The 25,578-nt window shown below is 50.0% G+C and overlaps 1 protein-coding gene across 2 annotated transcripts in view; it reads right to left on the bottom strand.

Annotated features, from left to right (window-relative positions):
• Positions 1 to 15,554: 15,554 nt before the first annotated feature.
• Positions 15,555 to 25,578, bottom strand: part of TNFRSF21 (TNF receptor superfamily member 21) — a 34,760-nt gene continuing 24,736 nt past the window's right edge. The window contains exons 5-7 of one of the 2 annotated variants that reach the window (XM_075750477.1): positions 20,062 to 20,115; positions 17,559 to 17,778; positions 15,555 to 16,660 (exon numbers count right to left, since the gene is read on the bottom strand). In XM_075750477.1, coding sequence (XP_075606592.1) covers positions 16,431 to 16,660; positions 17,559 to 17,778; positions 20,062 to 20,115 — 504 coding nt within the window. In that variant the 3' untranslated portion in view covers positions 15,555 to 16,430. The remainder of the gene's footprint in view (positions 16,661 to 17,558; positions 17,779 to 20,061; positions 20,116 to 25,578) is intronic. The other variant, XM_075750478.1, reaches the window with a different exon arrangement.

Raw genomic sequence — 25,578 nt, forward strand, 5'->3', positions numbered from 1 at the left:
TCCTTGTCTTTGAAAAGAGATGGTTGGAGGGGAAACACGAGGAGGCTTATGAAATGAGCAGGGGACAGGCTGTTCACTGCTTCATCCAACTAAAAAAAAAATCAATTAATTAAATAAGATAAGGGCATCAGCTGAGGTTGTCAGGCTCAAAACAAAGAAACAAGTCGGTGTTTGGTACAAGGCTTGGTTAAGCTGTGAAACTCCTTGCCAGAGCAAGCTTTGGGTGGTCCCAGGAGAGATGCCCATGGAGGGTGACCCAGCACGCTGCAGGCACTCCCCAAGCCACAAATGGTCAGAGACAGGAGGGTTTGCGGAGGAAATGCCGTTACCTCTTACTATGCCTTTCCCAGACATCTGCTTCTGGTGAGTGTCGGGGGCAGGACAGCGGGTGACTGGGACATGCTGGTGAGCTGGTACTGCAGTCCCGTCCCGTTCTCGTAACCCCTTCGACTGCTGCGAAGCAGCTGGGGCAGAGGCAGCCCTGCTCAGAGCCTTTGCAGGCTCACCTCGGTTGCGCTGTTTCTCGCTTTGCTTTTGTTGCGCAGGCGTTGGGTGGCTTGTGTCAGCACAGATGCTGTCCTTATGCCAGTCCAGTTGGAGAAACACCTGGAAACAAATCCCCCGCCTTCATCCGTCTGTTATACCAAGCTAAGGAGTCTTCCCTCTGCCTCAGCTGCCTCTTAGATCCAATAAATCCTGAATTGTTTTTTGCACGGTCCGGCATTAACAGCACAGATGGAGCAACTATACTGGAATATGCATGGCTTTTAGTTGAGAGGAATAAATTACAATGGTACACAGAGTCCTTTTTCTGTGGCTAGGTCCGGCATAAATATATCTTAAAAAAAAAAAAAAGACCGCCTTCTCCCTTTGTCTTCTTTCCCATCCGAAATAATCATCCTGGCCAAATGCTTCTGCAGAACTGTCTTGGGCTTGCCAAAGGGTTTTTAAAAGCTCTGTCTTTCAATTTTTCCTTTGCATGTATCTGACACTGAAGGCGCACGAGCACCGCAAAGCTCGTGTTTTTTTCATTGCCACTTTGCAGAGTGTTACTGTGTTCTGAAGCGGTTTGTACTGAAGAAAATCAACTGTCAAATACAGGGAGCGGCAACAAGCCTGTTGTCAGAGCAAACCCACCTTCACAGGATTTCCCAAATGTTTTGCCTTTATTCTGCATTTTGTGTAAATGTTCAACCTGCTCGTTTCATTTCCTTTTTCTTAGAAAAAATAAAGCAGACAAGGTTTGAAAGCAGAGAACATGCCGAATGCTTCAGAGAGGCTTTTCTAGCGATGCTTGTCAGATCCTTCACCTGGAGCTACTCGGCTTGACAGCCTGTGAAGTCCCATTTTTTTAACCAAAGCCCTGAAAACATGATATTCTGCTTTAACTACCCCGACCTTTTAAACTACTCTAACCCTTTATAGCTGTTTAAGCTGCTTAAGATTCAGCCACAATTCAGATGCTAAAGTGTTGCAGAATAGCCAAATGCTATAAACTCTCCTGGCTTTGAAATGATCTCAAAATTGAAAATGTTTCAACTGGTAGTATTTAAATATTCATTGCTCTAAATCTAAGAAATTTGTTCTAAATAGGATTGAATTATGAGTCTCAAAGAGATTTGCAGTACAAAGCCCCATTTGCAGGGAACCTGAGTAGCAGTTTTAAAGTTATTAACTTCTGCAGTTAGGAAATTCCTCCTTAAGTGGCATCTTTAACAAATGCTTCATGAAATTGCCTTCACCCATCAAAAAAAATACAGATGCAATTAATTTGTCTTGAATTTTAAACCTCATTGACATCAACAAAATGAGCTGTATTTTATCTCCCTGGCTCTCACTACCCAAGCTGCATGCAAAATCTGGCGGTGACATAAAATCGGTACGGCTCGCTGTTTTCGTGCCCATTTGCTCAGATTCATTAAGCCATTTGTGATGGGGATGTGCAATCATCGCACACGCAGGCAGGCACAAACCCAAACCATTGCTGGGGTGAGATGGAGCAAGCCCAATCCCAGGCGCAAAGTGGGTTGTTTTTAAGTTACAAGCACCACGTGGGCCACCCTTTAAAATTGCCAACAGCCCAGCAGTTATGTACATCAATATGATGCCGTGCTGGTGGGATTGTGCCAGTTTTCAGCCTGTTGTCGCAGGGGTCAGAGGAGAAAACACCAGCCCAGGTGAGGAGCAGATAGTTCCAGTGCACAACAAGATGCAAAGTGTTTGTGGCCAAGTTTTTTTTCCTGTCGAAAGAACAGGATGTGATTTTCATGGCTGAAATAGGGCACGACCTTGTTGGGTCACCTCTCCCGCCTCCGCCTGACCATGGAAATGAGTTAAATATCAAACTCTTCAGATGAACTGATTAACCAGCTCCAACGCTGCTGAGAGCTGCTGGGGTGGAAGCAGTGGAAAAATGCGCAGGTGTGGGATGCGATGCAGAGATGTGCTGGGCATTGAACTCATCTGAAATGCCCTCTGAAACCCAGTGGGGACCCAGGTCTACAAGGTGGGGGCTGGTGGAGACCCTGCTCGCTGCAGCAATGGTGACCAGGAGAGACACATTGTGCTTGATGGTACTTCCCCTGCACCATCTCTGCAGGTGATAGCAGGTGCAGGTCCTTGGCATGGGACTTGAGCACCTACATCCCATGAGGAGATCCTGCAAGTCCCGCTCACCCCTTTGATCAGAAATCATAGAATCATAGAATGGGTTGGGTTGGGAGGGACCTTTAAAGGTCATCTAGTCCAAGCCCTCTGCAGTGAGCAAGGACACCTTCAACTAGACCAGGTTGCTCAAAGCCCTGTCCAACCTGACCTTGAATGTTTCCAGGGATGGGGCATCTACAGCCTTTATAGTTAACCTCTTCCACTGTTTCACACCCTCATCATAAAGAATTTCTTCCTTACATCTAGTTTGAATCTACCCTCTTTCAGTTTAAAAACATTACCCCTTGTCCTATCTCAACAGACCCTACTAAATAGGACCACTTAATCTCTTCAAACTCCAGCCTGGAATTGGTGACCAGGCTGGCACTGGTCGTGGCAGTGTTGGGCTTTACATATTGGGGCACAGGGACCATCCCTGGCCTTTAACGAAGAATTTCAGGTGCTTTAGTGGTGTCAGTCACAGAGGTTTCCCAGAGCTTGAGGATGGGGGGGGTCTATGGGGTGCTGTGGTGAGGATTACATTAAATAAGATTTTAATGTGATAATGCCAGCTTGCTAAAAGCTCCAAAAACGAGAAAGCAGAGGGAAATCACTGCTTACTCTCGTCAAAATATGCATTTCTTCTTATCTTCAGAAAAATGTCTCCTCCGGAAGGAAATGGCTGCACATTTAGAGACTGGCGGTGGTAAGACACCAGCATTTCAGTGTTGAAAATTACACCTTGTGTTTTTTAACAGAGCCTTGGGGAGCGACATGAATAAATGGTGCAGAGGACAGGTGCTGCAAGCCTTAATGTCACACTCTGGCCACTTCCCTCCATCCCACTGGAGCTCCTGGGGGGAGCATCTGGCCTTCCTCCAAAAACCACGTGCAATTTATTGCTCCGATATTAAAGACCGTACTATGAGCCCAAACACCACCCTTGGAGCAGCAGGGTGTAAATCCATGCTGCCTGCCATGGATCTGCCACCACATCAGGGCAGCTCTTGGTGGGCATCATGCTGTCCCCTTCAGCCTGGAGGAGGTCTGGGCCAGGCAGCACTCATGCCTCTTGCAGCCTCGTCTAAGAAATACTAATTGTGCTGCGCTTGGCTTGAGCCTCGGCTCTATAATTAGCAGTGCTGTGTCAGTGTGCGTTGATGCTGCAGCGTTAATTGCTCAGCTTGTTTTCCAGGAGCTGCTGGGACTCCAGAAAAGTGAGGGGTTATTTGGGGTGACTTGTCCGTTGTGCGGTTTCCCCGGGTCCGTCCATCCCTGCTGAGCACGGGTTTCCCCGCCTGGTAACGGCAGTGCTGGATTTTTACAGCGACTGACCAGTCTGACTAGTGGGCTTCTCTGGGAGACCCCAGTGGGTGGCACTTGAGAAAGGAGCTGGGACCCGGCCTGGGGACCCAGCCCCAGGGCAACACTGAGTGCCAGGGTGGCGTTAGAGGGGTTAACTCCAAAGGAAGGGTGTGCTGCCCTCAGGGGGAATTGTTTTTACCCCTGCAAACCCAAACTAGAGGGTTGAGTCCCTCTCAGCTATTGTATGCTGGGACAAGCATCCTGAAATCCATGAAGCTGAATGCTATTTCAGGACGCAAGCCAGCTGCTGCATCACTGCTTCTTCCACAGATACATGTGTATTCATTTCAAATCTGGCGTGCCATCCTCGTTCGGTTCCTCCAGAGGGGTTTCAAACAGCTCAGGATGTCAGGGTCAGACCGAGACCTGCATGGCCATCCATGGCAGCAAAGCACTGTTGGCATAATTCATCCACAGAGATGATGTACACGAGTGCATCACCTGGAGGTGGATGCAGGAAAACAGCCCCCCTGGCCCTTCCCACCCCACATCTTTCCACACTGAGGTCCTCCAGGGATGCAGCTGTAGGACACAGAGCAACAAAACAAAGGGAGTGCGAAAGGACAGTAAAGAAGAGGGGGACATTCAGTATGAGGTGCAGAAAACCCAGGTTACTTTTACTTTTCCCAACAAAACTGTTTGTTTGTTTGTGTTGGTTGTTTTTTTTTTCCAGTGCAGAATTACTCGGGTCATCAAGGGACACGTTGAACTTCTTCCATAGCATGTGTCCATGCTTGTGAGTTCAAAGTTTGTATCTGCCAGTGCCCTGCCAGGATTTGGTCCCTGCCGGACCAGCTTTTATTTCCCTGCCAGACCAGAAAACCTTGTGGGTTCATCCCTTTGGCACTTCATCCTGCATGCTCATGGCACAACCAAGTAGCTGCAGTTACTGAGCGAGTGTCACCCCCAATTTATGTTACCGTAGATGGCAGAAGAGCCAGGACTATTACATGTTTATTATATTAGTGGTCCTATTTCTAGGCTAACAGCAAGACCAAGGCGGGTTTTGCAGAAGCCTGTGCGCTTTATCCCAGGAACAAATCCTGACTCAGCCTGTTACATAAATTATTTATCACAATCACAGAACATTAGAGGAGAGGAAGACTGAATTAATCTGGACAAGGAGGTTGATGCCAGTGAAGTGAAAGTGTAAGCAAATGCAGGGCTGTGATGAAGGCTTCTGATTTCAAAAAGGAAAAAAAAAACCTCACAAACTGACCATTGACAGAGCCTGGCTGCAAATACCACCAGCATGAGGACCATCTCTGGCACAGTTTTGGCCCAGGAGAGCTCACGCCCTCCCAAAGATCTCCTGTGCGCTGCTCAGGGAGGGGGACAGAGCCATCATCCCGTCCCTGAGGGAATTTGGATGGAGAAACTCCATGTGAGAGTTAACATTTCAGATGGGGGTCACACTGTACCGGCTGGCTCTGGCGGTATCACATTTATTGTCATCTCAAGGATATTAGGAATAAGCAACAAGTCTATAAAGAATTAGTCACCAGGGGTTCACAGCAGCGAGGGTCCTCCCTTGGATGTCCACAGTGGAAGGGCAGAGGGGAGCAGCCAAGAGTCAAGCTTGTCAAATGGCAAAGAGAGCTGCAAGGAGGAAGACCCACCATGCCATGCATGGAGCTGGAGATGAACCGAGGTGCAGCCCTGAAACGGGCAGGCACTCAACAAAGATTTACCTTCTTAAACTGCCATTAATTGCTCCAAGTCAGGCAAAAGGAGGAAGGAAAGTTGGAGGGAAATTACAAGGAGAAGATGCCCAGGGTCAGTGCAGAGATGGGTGTTACTTCACCTTTCAGTAGAGACGTGCTGATGGGACGGGGCTATCTCCAGGCACTGGATGCACTGAGGGGGACCCTGAGGTCCAGAGCAGCAGTAGCACCAGCCACAGCCCTGGTTTCCCACACCACAGCTGGGCTGAACTGGACGGGGTCTGATGGGGAAGGATGGACTTGCTTACCCAAGGAAAAGGCAGCCTGGCTCATAGCTTCTGCTGGGTTTAGCTGTGGCAGGTGGGGAGATGACTGACTCCTCCTCCCCACCTCTGCTACAGGGGTGAAAATGTCTGGAGGTGGAGTGCAGATGCTTAGGGATGGAAAGCCCTTAAATGACCAGATATGAGTCAAAGACCTGAGAAAACCTGACTTCTTGAGCCCAGAAGAAAGAAAAGAGGGAATAGGATGATGGTCTTCAAATACCTCCAGGAGGGTGCCAAGGGGCAGGCAGGGAAGGATAAACATCAAGCAGGGAAAATATTTAATTTAGCTAAAGGACCGTATTGACACAAGAGCAAAACAGGATTATCTGTCAATGGATATATTTAATTAGAGGAAACGTCTCAGCTATTAGAGCAGAAGAAAGTAGACATGAGAAAAAAAAAAAAAGGAAATCTGTTTTCAAGATTAAATTTCATTTCAAAAAAGGAAATTTTATAAGATAGCAACAGCAAGGGTGGGGGAAAGGGTTGATGCCCCATCCTGACACCTCCTGACTGCATCTGGGCAGGTTAATTAATCTTTACTGTCCAGATTATTGAATTTTTCAGATGGTCCCTGGTCTGACTTTGACCCAGGCCAACTCGCAGGGCCCATCTGAGGTGGGGATGGTGTGTGGATGCTCCTTCTCTGCAGTGGGGTTTGAAGGTGGCCCCTGTCTTGGAGGCTGGCAGAGCACCAGTCCGTCATCTTCCCATTGCTGCCAGTCGCTGCTCCTCCATTCTTCATCCTCCTGCTGCAGAAATAATGGCCAAATGCAGGGGGGATGGTCCTTGGGAAAGGAAGAGAAGGAGAAAAAACACAAAAGGAGGAAAAAATTGCTATTACTCAGCTGAAATCTTTATTTACTATGTTGCATTTCAAAAGCTTTAATTCCCTTCCCACCTTTGAGAAAACCTGATGAGAAGGTTTTTGCTGCTCATAGCCAGCTGTGATTTCCAGGTGTGAATCCCCCCAGCCACACTGAATTGCTTTGCTCGCAAAGCCAAGAGCTCTGCTCACCAATTTTGGGTCTTCCGTCAACAGCTGTACAGGCATCACTCCATGCACCTTGTGCGGGGCAGGGTGAGGGAGCATCTCTCCGAGGAGATGGGACAGGCCAGGGCAAAAAGCAAGGTTGAGTGGTTTTCTCTGGGGGAAACAGGGACGGAGGATGGAGGACCCTTGGCTCAGCTCCAGAGCTGAACCTTCCTCCCAGCTGCACTTGGCGAGATGGGGCAAGAAGGCAGCAGATGGTCTAACCAGGGAGCCAGCGCAGCCGTGCATTTATTTCCAGCTCAAAAACTACTTTAATGGGCAAATTACTTAATGGAAAACACAGTTTGGGAATACTGCCTTCAACCCTCCCTCCTGTTTGCTGGGGCTCAGCGCTTCAACCCCCAAATCTTATCCATACGCTCCTCGAGGGAGGCTGGTGTGGGGTCTGATGGGGCCAGACTTTTCTCTGAATTTCACCCTGGGTTTTTTTTCTGATCAGTTTGTTGACAGGGAGTTTCATTGCCATGTTTCACTTTTCCCACCTGTAACATGACAATAACGCTGCCAGCCTCCGCTATAACACCCTCAAAGCTCCGCTCACTGGGAGAGCTGCAAGACAACTAGTTATTCTTATAATAAATTAGTATTATCAGTAAAAGAAAAGAAGCGGTTACCATGAAAAATGCTCATCAGCTCATCGAAGCACCCTGGAAGATCAATCTAATCCTCACAAAGTATTAAGCTGGAAAGATCTGAGCTGCCAGAAACGAAGTCAGGCAGATTAATGTCCTGTCCACAGTCCTGCCTTCCCGCTGAGCCTGACAGGTCTTGGCAAAAGCTCCTGTGCCCAGAAATTTATTTTGAGACTAGCATGCTTGCAGAGTAACTCATTCCCTTCAAATTAAATGAAAACAAATTTAATCTCATCCGTAGTGGGAAGGGAGCAGACAGGTGAAGCTGGCGTTGCAGCCAAGAGGTTTCTGCAGGGCCTGGAGCAGAAACGGGGTAGCAGGAGCAAAGAGGTGGAAGGGGGTGTTGGCTTGGCTCCACCGAGCACTGCAAAGCTCAGGGCTTTGGGGTACGGTGTAACAACCGTGGGCTGCCAGGAACGCACACAGTCGCCAAAACAGGCAGGTCACCCGTCCGCTCCCCCCCCCCGCCAGGCCCCTCTGTTCCCAACCAGCCCAGCACGAAAGCAGGCAGGGAGCTGCAGTTTGGGCGAGTTAAACCGGCTCAACCAGAGGCGCGATGGGCACAAGAACTGGTGCAAGAGGGAAGGCCGAGTCCTTCAGCTGGGACAGAGGTGGAGGGGGAGGCAGAGCAGACCTTCCGCAGGCTGAATACCTTCACAGCTCTGCAGCTAACAGCCCGTGCGAGATGGCAGAAGGGTACTCCACAGGGTCTACATAAGGCCAGCTGGCATGGTTTGGCCGTGTCCGTGCCATTTGACCCTCTTAGTCATCCTAGGCCAGGTGGCCACATCCAGGCTGCTGTTGGCAGTAGTCTGTGGCCAGAGAGAGCTCCAGCACCGTGCTTGGGAACTTAGGGCCTCCTTACAGTTTAATAAAGACCCCAAACTGCTGAGGGACAACCTCAACCACCGCCAAACCTGCTATTGCAGAGGAAAGGAAGAAAACAAGACAACATGACTGATTTTTACAGTGAAACAGAAGTCTTTCATCTTGGACACAAGGTGTTTTGAGGTTAGGGATGGGGTGAGCTGAGGAATGATGATGTTTCCAACAATAAAAAGGGCGTTTTCCCCTCCTGGTGCTGAAGCTGGATCCGTGGACCTGCAAGGGTAGAATATTGCCAGAGGAAAACAAGAGGATGCCAGGCCTGGACATTATTGAATCATCCCCTTTGGGTGAAGGAGGACCTAAATATACAACTCCCCCATCCTTCCCTGTGGTCTAACCACCTGCTTTTTATACAAAAATTTGGGCAGGAGCCCTGCCTGGCTCAGCTCCCCACCAAGACCTGCGACAGCTGACCAAGAAGGTCCTGCCTGTGCAGGGCAGCTTATTCCCAAAGTTAGGACTGAAAAGGGTCAATCCTAGGGCTCTTCTCCACCTCCACACCTTTCCCAGCCATTCCCAGGGTGAGCTCCCCGGGTTAGGGACTCGCACGCATCTGGGGAAGAAAAACCCAAAGGGAAAGTGCTTTAATTTGTCCATTTGTGTCTGTAAATCACCCCCTGTGAGTTTATGTGGGAATTAGCAAGGTTTCAGTCATGCCCTAAGCAAGAGATTTCCTTCTTTAGCATCTGGAAAATAATAATGACCAAAAAAAAATAAAATTAAAAAGAAACTAAAAAAAACCCCAAACCTTCACAGGGTTGCAACATTTTATAAACTTATAAATGCTTTTTCTCAAAAATAAATCAGAGGAAAGAGTAAATTCTGATTTTGAGGTGGGTTAATCGCACAGCCAGAGCAAGTCTGAGAAAGAGAAAGAGGAACATCTCTAACGTCTCTTAAGTGACTTCAGAGCCAGATAATCCAAGAGCATTTTAGGTGCCTAAAGAACAGGGATGAGAACCTTGCCTGGCTGTAACAGCACCTAAATCTGAAGAAAGGTTGGTGCAAGTTGAGGAAACCCCACAAAGACCCTGCTGGAGCTGCTGGCCAGCATCTTCATCAACAGCTGATCCAGCTTTATTCAGATGCTTCTGGTTTGATTTTGGGTTTTTCCCTCCCCCCCTTTTTCTGGATTACATTGGTTAAGAAAATGCTTGAGAAGAGGAGGGAAACTGGAAGGCAAGAATTAAATTACAGCAGTAGGAAGGAAACTGTAAACCTCATAAATGCTCACATGGTGAAGCAGCAGCCGTGTCCTAAGGGCTGGTTTGATAAACGTGTTCGGGGGTGCCACCACAGGGCTTGTACTCGATGCATACGCTGATGATGGCCCCTCTTATTTCTCCTCCATCTTCCTCTTTCCTACCAGTTGCCCTGGAAACTTCCTCGTTGTGATACTCACAGGAGCAAAGTCCGAGAGAAGAAAACCCAGCTGCAAAGCCTTCATGGCTTAAAGCTCATGGCCAAGCAATGCCAGAGGAGGATTTCTGTGTAAGCAGTCCCTGTGCTGACGTGCCCCTCTCCCACGCACGGCACAGCTTGGCCCCGCAGCCCCAGGAACAGGCACGGACACACTCCATCCCCCCAATAATGCCGCATCCCACGCCGAGCCCACGGGGTATCCTTGGGCAGCATCGGCAAAGATCTCCCTGTAGGTTATTCACACAAAGGCTGCACAGATGTTTCCTCCTACACGGAGACCGTGTTGCAATTAAGCTGACGTAATGCCAGCAGCCATGCCGGAGGGTTACAATTAATTCCCCATTAGGATAAATTCCAATTGGACTGAGGTAGGAGGAAAGGGCACCAGATACTGTGTTCTTCTGCAGGGAACACCTACAATTCATGGGGGGGGGGGGGAGAGAATAAAAGAAAATAATCCCAAACCTCATTTGCACTGGAGGCATTAAAAGACCCTGGAACAGCAGAGCCATGCAGTCCGGAGGATGCCAGGCCATTCTGGAAGGATCTCCGGAGGGTTTTGTCCCAGCAAACACTGTGACCTTGGGGGGACATGCAATTTTCATGCCTCGTATCCAAGCCCACAGCAAGCAGGACTGCAGCGGCTGATGTTTTGTGTGGCCTAAATGGGAAATTTTGGTCTCTGCCCTGATGCAAGATGCCCACAGCAGACAGAGCAGGGGAGCACAACTGCACTCTCGTCTTGCTTTCCATCTCCTTTGGTTTAACAGGCTCCACCATCCAGGACTGCCACCCCAGCACCCAGTTCCCCCTCCTCCTGGCTGTTCCTAGGTGGAGGGCAGCACACAAGGGGCAAACACCACGACTGAGTGAGCAATTCCAGGCAAGGGGCAAAGCCAAGCCACACACTTCAAACCTGCACCTCTCACCTACAATGCAAACCTGAGAGTACTTTTTTTAAAAGCATATTTTGCATAGAATTAAAAATGCATTTTTATGCATAGATTTCTGGAATGCAGTGATGATAACTTCCTTCTCCAAGTGATAGAGGAGCCAACAAGGAGAGGTGCCATGCTGGACCTTGTTCTCACCAACAAGGAGGGGTTGGTGGGGAATGTGAAGCTCGTGGGGAGCCTTGGCTGCAGCGACCATGAAATGGTGGAGTTCAAGATCCTCAGGGCAGCGAGGAGGATGCACAGCAAGCTCACTACCCTGGACTTCAGGAGAGCAGACTTTGGCCTCTTCAGGGACCTGCTTGGTAGAGCACCATGGGACAAAGCCCTGGAAGGAAGAGGGGCCCAAGACAGCTGGTTAGTATTCCAGGGTCACCTCCTCTGAGCTCAGGAGCAATGCAACCCAACAAAGACGAAGTCAGGCAAAAATGCTTGGAGGCCCCCATGGATGAACAAGGAACTCCTGGACAAACTCAGAAAAGGAAGCCTACAGAGGGTGGAAGCAAAGACAGATAACCTTTGAGGAATACAGAGAAACTGTCCAAGCAGCCAGAAAAGTCAAGGGCAACTAGAAAAGCTTCTATAGATGATCAGGTTTGAGAGTATCTAAGGAATCTGAAGGTGCAACAAGCCCATGAGACCTGATGAGCTGCATCCACTGGTTCTAAGGGAACTGGTGGATGAAGTTGCTAAGCCACTATCCATCATATTTGAGAAGCCACGGCAGTCCAGCGAAGTTCCCACTGACCAGAAAAGGGGAAACATAACCCCCATTTTTAAAAAGGGAAAAAAGAAATCTGGAAACTACAGGCCAGTCAGTCTCACCTCTATGCCTAGCAAGATCATGGAGCAGATCCTCCTGGAAACTAAGGCACATGGAAAATAAGGAGGTGATTGGTGACAGCCAACATGGCTTCACTGAGGGAAAATTGTGCCTGACAAATTTGGTAGCCTTCTACAACAGGCTTACAGCATTGGTGGATAAGGGAAGAGCAACTGATGTCATCTACATGGACTTGTGCAAAGCATTTGACACTGCTGCACAACAGCCTTGTCTCTAAAATGGAGAGACATGGATTTGACAGATGAACCACTTGGTGGATAAGGAATTGGTTGGATGGCCACACTCAAAGAGTTGCAGTCAATGGCTCCATGTCCAAGTGGAGATGAGTGGTGTTCCTCAGGGGTCAGTACTGGGACCGTCACTATTCAGTATCTTTGTTGGCAACATGGACAGTGGGATTGAGTGCACCCTCAGAAAATTTGTCAGCGACACCAAGCTGTGTGGTGTGGTCAACATGCCAGAGAGAAGGGATGCCATCCAGAAGGACCTGGACAGGCTGGAGAGGTGGGCCCATGCGAACCTCATGAATTTCAACATGGCCAAGAGCAAGGTTCTGCGCATGGGTCGGCACAATCCCAATCACAACTGCAGTCTGGGTGGAGAATGGATTGAGGACAGCCCTGAGGAGAAGGGCTTGGGGGTGTTCGTGGATGAGAAGCTCAACATGAGCCGGCAGTGTGTGCTTGCAGCCCAGAAAGCCAACCGTGTCCTGGGCTGTATCAAAACCAGCATGACCAGCAGGTCGAGGGAGGTGATCCTGCCCCTCTCCTCCACTCTCATGAGACCCCACCTGCAGTACTGCATCCAGCTCTGGGGGCCCCAATACAAGACAGACATGGACAGACATGGAGTGAGTCTAGAGGAGGCCACAAAGATGATCAGAGGGCTGGAGCACCTCTGCTATGAAGACAGGCTGAGAGAGTTGGGGTTGTACAGCCTAGAGAAGAGAAGGCTCTGGGGAGACCTTATAGCACCTTCCAGTACCTGAAGAGGCCTTATAAGAAAGATGTAGAGACACTTTTTACCAGGGCCTGTAGCAACAGGACATGGGACAAGTTTCAAACTGAAAGAGGGTCATTTAGATTGGACAGAAGGAAGAAATTCTTCCCTATGAGGGTGGTGAGGCACTGGCACAGGTTGCCCAGAGAAGCTGTGGCTGCCCCATCCCTGGCAGTGTTCAAGGCCAGGTTGGATGGGGCTTTGGGCAACCTGGTCTAGTGGAGGGTGTCCCTGTCCATGGCAGGGGGGTTGGACTAGATGATCTTTAAAAGGTCCCTTCCAACCCAAACCATTCTATGATTCTACAATTTATCAAGGTCCTTAATATTTACAGCTTTGCCTTGCTAAACCCATTTAGCCAAAAACTTCACCCATTTTGAGTTGCACACAACGGGTGTTGCAGCATGCCAGGTTCGTGCATCACCCTTGATGCCTCAAGCCACGTACGAGGACAAGGACAGTCTCTCCCACCGTGGAGTTATGCCTCCAGATCATGAACCCATCAATAACCGATTTATTTTCTTAAGGCGTAAGAGAGCTGGCTCAGAGGAAGGGTGGGAGCGCTGGGCTTGCAGCTCCTCACACCTCCCACACCGCCAGGAAATACCCTGCCTCTATGTGCAGCTCAGCTGCTCTCAGACATTTCCCCTGCACACCCCCAGAAATATAAAATATTTATATATTATATACATATAATTTTATTTTAAAATATAATATAAAAACTATTTATATCATATATATGAATATATTTGCATATATTAAATATATAAAATAAATAAATATATTGCACACACATATACATATAGCAAAGGGCTGCTTAGCGGTCCCAGCTAGGAAACAGGAAATGGAGGAGTCGAGGACAAAACCAACATCCAGGTGCAAGCGAAGGAGGGAGCAATGCTCGAAGTGTGCACAGCACAGATGGAGCCAAGGATTGCCCAAGTCTTCGTCTGTCCCACGACCTGCCACCACGATGAGTTAAACGTGTCCCAACAGCCCAGGGACCCACCTGCGTCCACTTTTACAGCTCCCTCGTGCCCCTCGGCATCTCCTGGCCAAGGCACCTCCATGACACGCCTTCTTCGTGGTGTTTCTTCACCTGGTTGCTAAATCCTGTTCCTAGGACCTTTTCTGTTTGGTTGGTTGTGGTTTTCTTTCGGGTTTTTTTTGGCTGTACCTTCAAACCCCATCAGACAATGTGCCAGGACGGAAAGCAGAGCTGCGGGACAGTGGTGCCCTGGGAGGGTGGCTCTGATGGCTCCAGCATTTCCAACCTGTGGGTTTAGCTGGGAGCACCTGGACCATCAGAAAAAGACAAATCTCCCCAGTTTCCCAGCCGGACTCACTCCAAGAACCTGCTAAGTATAATTTAAAGCCAGCAGTTCGTGCTTGCCTGGAGCTATTGATCGAGCCCACGATCACACGCCTTCCTTCCCCTTGCCAATTCTTGCCCAGGCGGATCGACAGCACCCACCACCGCTCCCAACACGGAGATAAAAAACCCCACGTGCAAACGGGGTGGTACTGGGCTCCACCTCAAAATACCGCTTTTAGCAACGTGGTGTATGCCTGGCACGCTCACTATTTCTTCCTGATGCTTCCAAGACATGTCGCAGCCACCGAGAGCGCTCAATGCTTCATTGCCAGCGAGGGAAAACCCCACCCCTGCGCTCCCAAGAAAGGCGCTTGCTATTTCGCTCTGTATTTCATCTGTCCGTGTGTTGAAAAGTTTTAATCCTGTACCTATGTATAGTCTCTAACAGCAATTTTCAATGCCAGGCAGAAAGACAACACAGTACCCTTGTTAACGGAAGATGCTCTGGAGCTAAGAATACAAAATGACAGTATTACAAACCAGAAGCGTTTCTCCCATTAAGGTTTCCATTTGTAGACAGAGTAACAGGGGATGAGTTATTTGGAAGCAGAGATTTTAAGGACACCGGTAACGTAACAGGGCAAGAGAAACGCTGTGACTGCAAGACCATCGCTCAGGAGTGACTCAGCACAGCAGCTGCATCCTGGAAAATTAATACTTCAGCCCCCCCAAAATGCCTGCAAAGCCTTTCAGAGCTCGCAAAAAACAACCCTGGAAGCCCCATCAGCCATCTGATCTGCTCACCGCTGCGGGGATTCACACCAGCCCACCCCAGCTCAGCACAGGGACCTGCCCCACGGGGAAGCATCCACCCCCCGGCTGCAGAGAGCTCCGGCAGCGACCGTGGGGACTCAGGGCAGTGTTGTCACCAGAAAGCAATCACATTGTGGCCTCGAAGCTAAAGGACACAACCCCATCACTACCCCCAAACCCCAAAGTCTCCCTCGTCACCCCCCCACCGGCACCCTGAGCAGCCCCCGCTCCGACCGAGGTGTCCCCGAGCAGAGGCCGGTGTTAAGGAGGTTAACACAGAATCATGTCAAGTAACAAACACCTAGTATTTATTAATAAATTAGTACACTGGAAGGCAATTTTTCAATTCATTCCCCTCTTCCCCCACTCCCACCCCTTCCCACGGGGGGCACACGCCACCCTCATGATTTCTTCAAATTGAGCATAGTACAGACTGTTCGTTACGGGAGCGTAATAGTTGCAAATATAATCAGACAGACTTCTTACGATGCAGCTTCCCCCTCCATCCCCCCCCCCTTTTTTTTTTCCTTAATAAAAAGTGAAGTGTGATTTGAAGAGACTATTAAGACCAGGTAAGGTCTTTAGAGAACCTATCGGCCACGTCTGTATAAAAAAAAACAAGAGACACGAGTGTAAAAGCATAGCTTGGTTTAAGTCTTACACCACGAGGAGAGCAGGACCACCGGTGGCCGCCTTCGCCTCCCCACATCCAGCACCGGCTCCCTTCGGGGCCCCACCGTTCCCGCAAGCGGCAAGGCAAGATAACTCCTTACATTCGGCTGAAGGCAAAAAGGACCTTTTCATCGCCTCGAAGGTTGGTGGGACTGACCCTTTTCTTTGCGGTTAAAGCGCTTCTGCTTTAGCTTACAGGAGGGCGATGCATTGTCCGAGTGAAAACCATACAATAAATAACCGTGCTAGTAAAATCTCAGCAATGGATATGAGCTATACAATAGTACATTAAAAAAAAATGTCAGCTCAGGTGGAAAGCTTAGCTGTGTTAAGAGATGGTAACCAGCAACGATTGGGGTTGGGGTATTTTTTGCGTGTTTTTGCCACTTACCGCTCCAAGGCGAAGGGAGGTGGTGGGAGACGGTCACTCCGAGCGACAACTTTGACAGAAGAAGTGGGTTACAGAACAATCCCCGATTTGATGTGTTAAATTACACCAGATTTATGGTCTTTTAGTTCATTAACTGCATTGTGGGGGTTTTTTGTTGGGGTTTTTTTTTTTTTTTAAAGTGCATCGACTGATCTGACTGGAATGAGAACAAGGAGCAGAGATGCTTGGGAAGGGGGCAGAGGGCGCAAAGACTTGGACTGAGCGATAGAGTTGAGGTGGAGGGGTGCAATGCTGGCAAACTGCCCCCCCTCCAGAAACCAAGGACACCTCAACAAAAATACTGGCCATATATTCTACAACAAAACCTGCCTGCGTATTGTCGGTCGTCTTAACAAGTGCCAAGCTAGCTCTAGCAGATATTCGGAGAGTGTGTGGTGACCCAGGGCCTACAGTAAGTCGGGAAGGTGGCTATAGACAGAGTCCAGGAGGGTCTGGCTGGCTTCCTGGCTCTTGACTCCGGCAATCTCAAATAGTCTGTCCAGCTTATCTTCAGCCTGTGGGATCTCCTCTATCACGTGGAGCTCCTCGGGGTTGAGGATGTGCAGCATGTCATCAAAGATGGGCTGCAGGTCGCAAGGGTCCAAGCGCACCTGGCGCAGGACGGTGTCCTTCTTTTCTGTAGGAGCAAAGGAGAGGGTGGTCAAGAAACCCCTCAAGAAATTTCTGCTAACCAGGGCTTGTTCTCCTTGGAGACCGTGGTCCATCCCCTGGTGCCACCTCTGGAGAGGGACATGTCACAAGGAGAACCAAGGGAAAAGGTGCAGGGTGAAGCGTGATGGGGAGGGGAAGAAGATGGAGAAGCCAGAGCTGCTGAGGCACCTAATCCAGGATCCCGCTAGAGCAAACACAGCGTTTATAAATGCTGAATGGCCAATGTGGAAAAGCAAAGAGGAAGGGGAGCCAAAAAAGCTAAATTCTGCTCTTTTGAGTTGTTTTTGTTGGGTCAGCTTCATCTCCACACCCAACTATAAATTCAGTAGATTGACTGAGCTCAGTGTTTCACCTTCATCAGAAGTTAAAGAAGATTAAATGCAGCAAATTAAATGTTGTAAATTAAACCCCCTCAAAAAGGGGGGGGTGACTAACGGTGATTTACGTCTCAAGTCACACGCGGCAGCAAGCAGGACCAAGGTGGGGGGAAAAGAAAAATTGCAATCATGAAATGACATTTTTCTGGTTTCATCTCATGCAATAACCCATGGCCCAGTGCAACAGCCAAAAATCAGGAGAAAAACCCCTCAAACATCCAGGGATGCTACAACTTCTCCGGCAGCACTTCAAGGAGTTATAAGCCTTTACAGGTGTTTTCCCCTCTCATATCTGTATCATCTTTGCAAACAGGATGTTCTGGTCTGGAACGAGGGTGTGATATACGTATCCCGGAGAGCCAGTTTGTCCAGATATTTACTTTAATATCACCATGTCAGGCAGCTCTGCCGTGTGTGCTGACCGCAGGGAACACACCGTGGCATCCCTTTGGTCCTCCCGCTCCCCCCCAGGGCTGGTTTTGGTACCTTTGGTAATAAAAGAGCCTGTCCGGCTGAGCGCGGAGGAGCCGCTGGAGGTCGAGTCGCACCGCAGGAGGGGCTCCGCTTCATCGACGAAGAAGCATTTCTTCTCCGAAGGAGAGGGCTCCACGGTGAGGACGGCCGCCTCGGGGGGCTTGGGGCTGGGGCTGGGCGCAGGGCTCAGCGGGCTGGGGCTCACCGGCAGCGCCAGTCTGTCAGCTTCCAGCTTCGGATGGGGAGAGAGAGGGAAAATTAACTTGGGGGATGCTATGCAACCGGCTAGCGCTCAAAACCATCCCGACGGGCATTCACAACAGCTTTCAACACACCCCTGCCCATCCCTGGTGAGCAATCCCTGCGTTCAGGTGGCCTCCTCCTCCCAGAGGACCTGCTGACCCAGAATAGGCATCGGAGGTGACCCGGGGTGGACATCAGGCAGACATTTGGCACACCAGTGCTCAACAGGCAGGAGCAAGCACAGCAGAGCATTTAAACTTCGCTTTCCTTCTCGCTCTCAGGTTATTGAAGCCCAAAGCATCACTCTCGGGGGCTAAGGGTGACAATACCCAAGGAGGTAAGCCTCCCCAAAAACCTGCTCCACAGCTATCGTTCCCTAAAAGCAAGGCACAGCCCGGCTCCGCACCTCCATCGGTGCTGAGGCTGCAGGGTGAGACCTGCGACATCTCTCAGGGATCTCCACTGCAGCTACACTGGTAAACATTTCAAGTTAATAATTTGTTTGCCCCATCTTGCCCCTGCTCCCATGAGCACCCCAATAACGTGATGGAGAAATCCATCCCACCTGACTCCAGGGCCAGGGCGGACAAGCAGGGGCTGGCATTGACCCCAGCATCACCTCGCTGCCCCGGCCTTCTGCTCCCCTGATGCGAGCCAAGGGCGAGCGTTTGGCTCCACGGTCCAAAGACAGAGGGAGCAGCAAGCGCTGCCGGGACACGCTGCGCTGGGAGGCGGCACCACCTGGGTGCTGCTGTGAACCCGCTTCCTACCTCGACCATGCTCTGCATCTTCCTTCTTGCATCTCCTCCCTACCTGCACAGCAGCCAACACTATCTACCCTTCTCTGTCTCTCAGCACCCCCTCGGGGTGCAAACCTCAAGCAGAGCATTTCTGGTTCCCATTCCCCACCGGGACGAGAGGCTGGGGTCAGCGTCCCCACATCCCCAGCCGGCAGCTTGGGCACCTCTGCAGGTCACCAGGTGCCCCCCAGGCAGGTTGCTTTAAGGACCACCTAACATTTAACTTCTTCCCAAACCCTGCATCCCTTCTTGACCTGCCACAGCAGAACTGCAAACCCTGTCCGCACCAACCCTCTCTCCAGACGCATTTCACAGCCCTGTTTTCTCCTCCCGCAGAGGGAAGACCGGGCAATTCCCGCTAACGTGCTTTTGTCTGCTACCCAGGAATTAAAACGCAAAATTCGGATTAAAGGCTGCACAAAAGGGAGCTGCTGAGCCACCACCACCCTGGCATGGATGTGCCTGTGCATTCCTCATCCGTGTCGAGGAATTCGCCACCCACAAATCACATGTCTGCTGAGACGCCCATTAGTTCACATTAAATTAACATTGAAGCCTGTTCCTGGTAGAATAAAAGTGGGTTTTGTTGGGTTTTTTTTCTCTCCCATTGAAAATAAAACAGGGGAGGAGTTGTTCTAGCTCAGCACATTATGCAACAGGCATGTTAAAAATAAGTCAGCTTTAATTTTTAATTAAAAGAATCTGCCTTCTCTTCTGAAACTCCCTTTCCAATACAACTCATCGACGAGAATCAGCCTATTGGGGAAAAGCAAGGGAAGGACCAGAACAGCGGCTGGCCGCTTTCTGAATTGCGACACACCCCGATTTCCCCCTTTAAAAAAATAACAAACAGGCTTTAGGGGTTAGTTTTTCCTCGTGCAACTCATCTATTTAATATCCAGTCACAAACCCACCTCCCGATTTCCAAAAAAGGGGCCTGATGGCCAAGGAGCAACTACAGGGAGGGCAGGGAGCAGCCGGCTGCCCTGGCTCTGCCTTCCCAGCAGAGAGGAAAAACCCTTCCCAGAAGTGTGCAAGTCATTTGGAGTTTAATTAAACAGCTGCTAAAGCATGCTAGGGAAAAGAAAAAAAAGAAAAAAATCACCCGAGGTTATTTGATTGTAGGCATCCCAGGAGCCCAAAGCTTTCCAAACTGCTGAGTGGTTGCGAGCTTATGAGGCAAAGCAAACAGGATGCTCAGATGCGTGTTAATATTTAAACCGCAGGAAGAAAGCGAGTGGGAATGAGGGCTTTGAAAGGCCGGGGAAAGCAAAAGGTTGCTGCGAGGTGAAGCCCGTGGAATAGGTGTAAAAATACACTATTCACAGCCCGTGACTCATACGCTTGAAACCACCTTGGCCATTCCTGGTTTTAAGACCGGCGGTGCTCAAGCAAAACCGAGCTCTGGCTGGAAAAAAACCCCCAAACCCTCTGAAGCTCTTTTGCCTTTCCAGAGCCACCGCGTTTCTCACCTTTCCGTTGTCGTGGCAGGGGTCCTGCGCTTGCCACTGAGGCTGCATTTGCACCTGCACAGACAGACACATGGGAGACTGTTAGACACACGGTCCAGCGTGAAAACCAAAGGCGCTGCAGCGGCTTTGAAAAATCAGCAGCCTCCCGAGACCGAGTGTGGGTCACTCGTATTGAGGCGCTCTGCCAATTTTTTATTTTTTTTTTTAGCACTGCAGCAAAAGCTTTGCAATGCAAGAAAAAAAGAAATCCTAAAAGCTCCTGTGTACTCGCAGCCCTTTAGGATGCGGCTGACGACCGACATCCTCTACGCAGGTCAGCGTGTCTGAAGGTCCTTCCTAGAAGGGAGAAAGAGGGACAGAAAGGGATGGGTGCAGAAGATGACATCGGCTCTATTTTCTTATCACAGCTGCTCCCAACAACTCTGAACTAGCTGCTCCCATTTTCTGCCTTCATTTTATTGTACCGCAATAAAAGCTCAACTTGGACAAACAGAAACTGCAGCTGCTGTGCTAATGTTAGGAGGGAGCAGCCGTGGGCATTAAAAAAAAAACAAAACCAAACCCAAGAAAAACCAGCCCAACCTTGGGCGATGCTTCCCTGTAACTCCTGCTGCAGCACCCAGGCGGTAATAAAAGCCAGCGGCAGGTTTGCTGCTGCATCAGCCCGGCTCCCTGCAGCCGTGCTTGGGTTGGGTTTTCTTGCCCCAACACAAACATGACTCAAACTACCGCTGGTTTTAAGAAAAGAAACATGGAAAAATTTGGGGGGGAGTTGGAGTCGGAAAAGCAACCTTTGCAGAGGGTGGCTGCGCATCCTCCCGGGATGCGGGGGGATAAATTTAGCACCAAGGTGGCCATTTCCCGGATTCCCTGCCAAAAGATGACACCCAGCTGACACCAGCCCTGTTCCCAGGTCTGTTACATCTCTGTAGGGAATGCGGGAGGAGAAGCGCCAGCACACGAAGCAGGGTGGGCTGGGCGGCAGCCCCGCACGGGTGATGCTGCAGATGCAGGGTGGTGTCCGCGGGGGATGCTCTTGCTGTGGTCCCCACAGGCATAGGGAGGATCTGCTTGGATGAGCAGCTTCATGGCATACGTGGCATTTGGGGGTCTACCTTCAGGGCAGACCAGACCCTGGAAGGCAAAACACCGTTGGCTGGGCCATGAGGTCTCACTGAGGTGGCAGAGATGCAGCGATGGCCTGCAGGTGCTGCAGAGCAGGAGGAAACCCCTTCGCCAGGATGGGAAGGGCACGAAGGTGCTCAGCATCCTGGGGTGGGAAAGCCCAAATGTCCTCTCCGTGTCCTTCACCTCACTGGCTAGGTTTCAGAAGAGCTCCTCTGTGCTAGAGCTGGTGTCCCTCTACACAAGGCAGCCCTGGAGAAGAGCTACTCAAGTCAAGCCTCACCAAGACCCAGGATGGGCAATGCCAGGTCTGGGGAGGGTTTAGACTCCGAGACCAAAACGCAGCCATCCATGGAGGAAGCAGCTCTTCCCCACCAGCCCCAGCTATTCGTTGGACCAAGTGCTTCTCCAAGTAGGAGACGGTGTCTGCATGAGAGCTCCTGGTGACTTCTCCTTTCTATAGATCTGCCCAGCCACTTTTCCAACTCAAACCATGGTGAAGAGTGGAAACTTCTCACCATGGCGCGTGTCAAAACTCAACTACAGGCTGCGTCAGTCAGTACAAAGTTCAGCTTGTTCTGACCCCACCATCTTCTCCTTTCATCTTGCACTCCTGAGCCCAATATACTGCAAATACAGACCCACGGAGATGTGGCTACCACAGCAGGAAAACCTAAATTATAACCACATCTACTATAAAGTTCATATTTTTGTGTTGATATTATTTATATTACTTTATAAATTATTAAATTTTTGTTTATTGCATGTTCTCCACCCTGTTCAAACCCAACCTTGGTTTGCAGAAAACCAACCCATGGTTTAGAGCAAATCTGCAGGAGAACAGCGATGCCCATCCCAGCAAAACCCAACCAGCCCTACTCCTTCCCTGGGGCTCTGGCCACTTTATCCTACAGCTTTATGCCTCAAATAAAGCCTCACACAAGTTCAGAAGGAAAAATTACATGCAATTTTGGTTTTTTCCTGCCTGGACATTCCCCAGCCCTCACGCGGCAGCCTCCCGGGTAGGAAATCCATCCAACAGCTTCACCCTCGCTCTGCCGCAGACGTGCAAGGTTAACAAAGCACAAAATTAATTACTAATTACTGGGTCCAGCCCAGTTCTGCTTTGCCAAAAGAGGAAACGAAGGGGATGAGCAGGAGCAGTCGGGGCTGGACTTGGGGAACGCTGCTCCAGGCTCTTGGCCCCCCCTCCCCCAGGGTTTTGACCTGCAAAAGAGGAAGAAAAGGAGCCGAAAGGCGCTGCCACAGCCACGCACCTGGACATAGGGCTGCTCTCACATCCTCTTCTCCTCCAGCATCCCCCCAAAACCCCACAGCTCAGCCTCACACCAGACCCAGCCCTGACATATCCGCTGATTCACGGGATTATCCGCTGCACGCAATTAGCCACGGACCTAAATCTCATTGGGCTCGGGGGCTGCAGCCTCCCCCTCTCCATTTTCAACATCTCCCTCATTAATTTATTATTTTTTCAAGCTTTGCTGAGGCTGCACTGCTGAATGCTCTGAGCAAGGCTGTTTGCTTCTCCTCCATCCATTCCCCGAAATATTTCAGCCGAGGCCAGCAGAGCCATAAATAAAACGGTAAGAGCTTAAAGCATTGCTCACGGTAGGACACTTGCAGTAGCAAATGTGGCCAGCCGTGCCAGCAACGCCCCAGGCCAGCCTGGGCACGCACAGCCACCCCTTGGTATCTGCAAAACACTCTTATCTCCCCCCAAAAGATCCCATTACCCAGTGCCCATGCTGCACTGAACTTCTGTGGTTTTAACCCCAAAATGGAGAATTGCAGTTTGCTGGGACAGCAGTGAAAACCTCCTCCCTTGCCCGCCTCGTCCTCTATTTTTGTTCTTGTCAGCACTACGAATTTGGGGTGTGCCCGTGCTCGCTAAACAGCACCTGGGCTCGCACGCCGCTGCCCAGCCAGCCTGCCTGCAAGGGGAGAGATTTTGCACATCTCAAGCTGGAGAAGCGTTCGTGGCCGGGGCCAGCCTTTAACAGGAGCCTTTCGAGTTAAAATGCACCCAAAAAAAACCTTCCCACAGCTGCTGTGCTTGCTGTATTTTCTGGATCAGCTGAAAAAAAAATAATAAAAAAAACCTCATAGCAAAGCAATTCAGAGGGCTAATCTCGTTTTAACCTAAATTCATTCGGCACAATGCAAAACCAGCATAATCTTCCCCAGCTAAAAAAGCCGGTGAGCCTTCAGCAGAGCCCTTCCCTACCCGAAGGAAAATGTTCCTGCCACATACCGTAACGCACCAGAGCCTCTAATTCCCCTATTCCTGTCGGGGGTTGTAAATATTTAGATTTCGACGCCCAGAAGGCTGCGAGGGAACGGAGCACCAGGGGAGAGAGCAGCTTCGCCTCTGCGGGTTTCACAGGTTGAAGCCAGACGCCAGATAAAGAATTTGGGGCAAGGACACGACAGCTGGTGGGATGGGATGGCGAAGGGAGGCTGGCTGGGTTCAGGGTACCTATTTGCTGTCCGAGAGCTGTATTACCCAATAACACAATTCCTACCTATAAGTTAGGGGCGTCAGTGATTTCTTAGGATACCGGACCACAGAGAGAGAGAGAGAGATAGGGAAAAACCCCCTTTGGCACCCAGGGATGCTGGGCAAGGGCCAAAGGCATCCCGGACAGCACAGCCACCCGCACATCCCTCCCGGGCTCATCTAGGACACACAAGCAGGCACTGGATGCTCACCACTTATGAGAATCCTCACTCCTTCCACAGCACAAAACAACCTCTTTGTGTTTTTGTTTTTTTTTTTTCTTTTTCCCAAGACCACTTGTGTAGGGCCAGGTGCCGGAGATGCGCAGCACCGCGCTGCGCCCACTCCTGACACCAACAGGGCGTTTGCTCCTTCAGATCAAACCAGTTCAATATGGAGAGAAACCGCCTCAATTTGTCTGTGTTTGGATGGATAAATCACCATGAGCCAAATTTGGATTAGTTCTAATTAAAGGCTTTCCAACCAACAGATTTTAAAAAACAAAAAACCAAAAAAACAAGTTAAATGACCTCACTGCCTGCTCCCAGCGTTGAGCAGTCAGCTCCCCCGGCTGCTCGTGGTCCGGACCACAGAGATGCAGCTCAGCACAAGGCTCCAGGGCTTCAGTCTTCCTTGCACAAGCCTCTTCCCTCTGCTTTCTGCATCCTCCCACGGCTTCTCCATCACCGCCCGCATCCACAGTGCGGGCGCTGATTCAGGGAGAGGAGGCAGACAGGTTACGGCAGGTTAATACTTTGCAGAAACACAGTGTGCTGAATCTGCACCCTGGGGTGTTTTTGAGCTTCGACATCCCACGTGCTGCTTCAGCGCAGCAACCAGTCCAGGATCTTCAGGGCAGAAGAATGGCCAACACCTAAGGCTGAGCACGAGGGACACTCATCTGAAAAAGCCTGATCAGATGCATGGGGGGAGGAGGATGTGCCAGCTTGGGTTAATTTGTTAAAAAATAGCTCCTTTACTGAAACGAGCCTCATTTCTCATGTGGCCCCACCTGAGCCACCTGCTTGAAAGATCAGCAACCCAATTTTACCAATTTCTAGGAAAACAAGTGAAAGCCATGGGGGACCACCTGGCTCCAGGTGCTGCTGGATGCTGGGGAACACAACATACTATTTTAAAAAACAAAGATAAACATCCTCCAGGAGAGCTGGTCAGGAAGTCCAGAAGAAGACTTGCCTACAAGTATTCATGTGATTTGGGTTTGCTCATTCTCTGGAGCATCCACTTGCTGCATTTTCAGAGTCACAGGCACGAGCCTATGATGAACAACTGGCTCGTGGTTACTCCGTTGTCAGGAGTCCCCCATCCCAAAAGGTGACCCAATAAACCCCGTTCCTAGAGCTACCACCCGCATTTTTGTGCTGTTTGAGAAGAACCACCTGATAAGTCTTGGCCAAAACAGCGCAAGGCTCAGGAGCATTGAGCACCACACAACCCAACTCTGTTAATTAAGGGTTGTGCTGATGAACAAGCCCTACGTTTTATCTGTTGTCCTAGCCCAGCACTTTGTTGTAGCATTTAAAGTCAAAGCAGTAACTAGGAGGACAGAGGTTACTACCTGCTCCAGGAGAGCAAGAGGACAACGTGTCCTTCTGGGACATTGCACATACTGGAACTTTAATCCACATGTGCAAAATGACAATTTTCTTTGCCTCTCTCCTTTTCCCAACCCTAATTTCATCCCAGGCTTTTCACTTTGCTTTTTTCCATCTTTGAGATTAAAAAAAATAATTTTGGAACACTGTAGGAAAATGAGAAAGTTACTTGCTGCCTAATTACCAGGAGCTGGAAAGAAGCAGCCCAACCCTGGACACACGCGGCAACTCAGCGGAAGCAGGAGCGAGCGCGCAGCT

Source organism: Balearica regulorum, chromosome 3 (genome assembly GCF_011004875.1).
Source record: "Balearica regulorum gibbericeps isolate bBalReg1 chromosome 3, bBalReg1.pri, whole genome shotgun sequence".
NCBI classification, from domain to species: Eukaryota; Metazoa; Chordata; class Aves; order Gruiformes; family Gruidae; genus Balearica; species Balearica regulorum.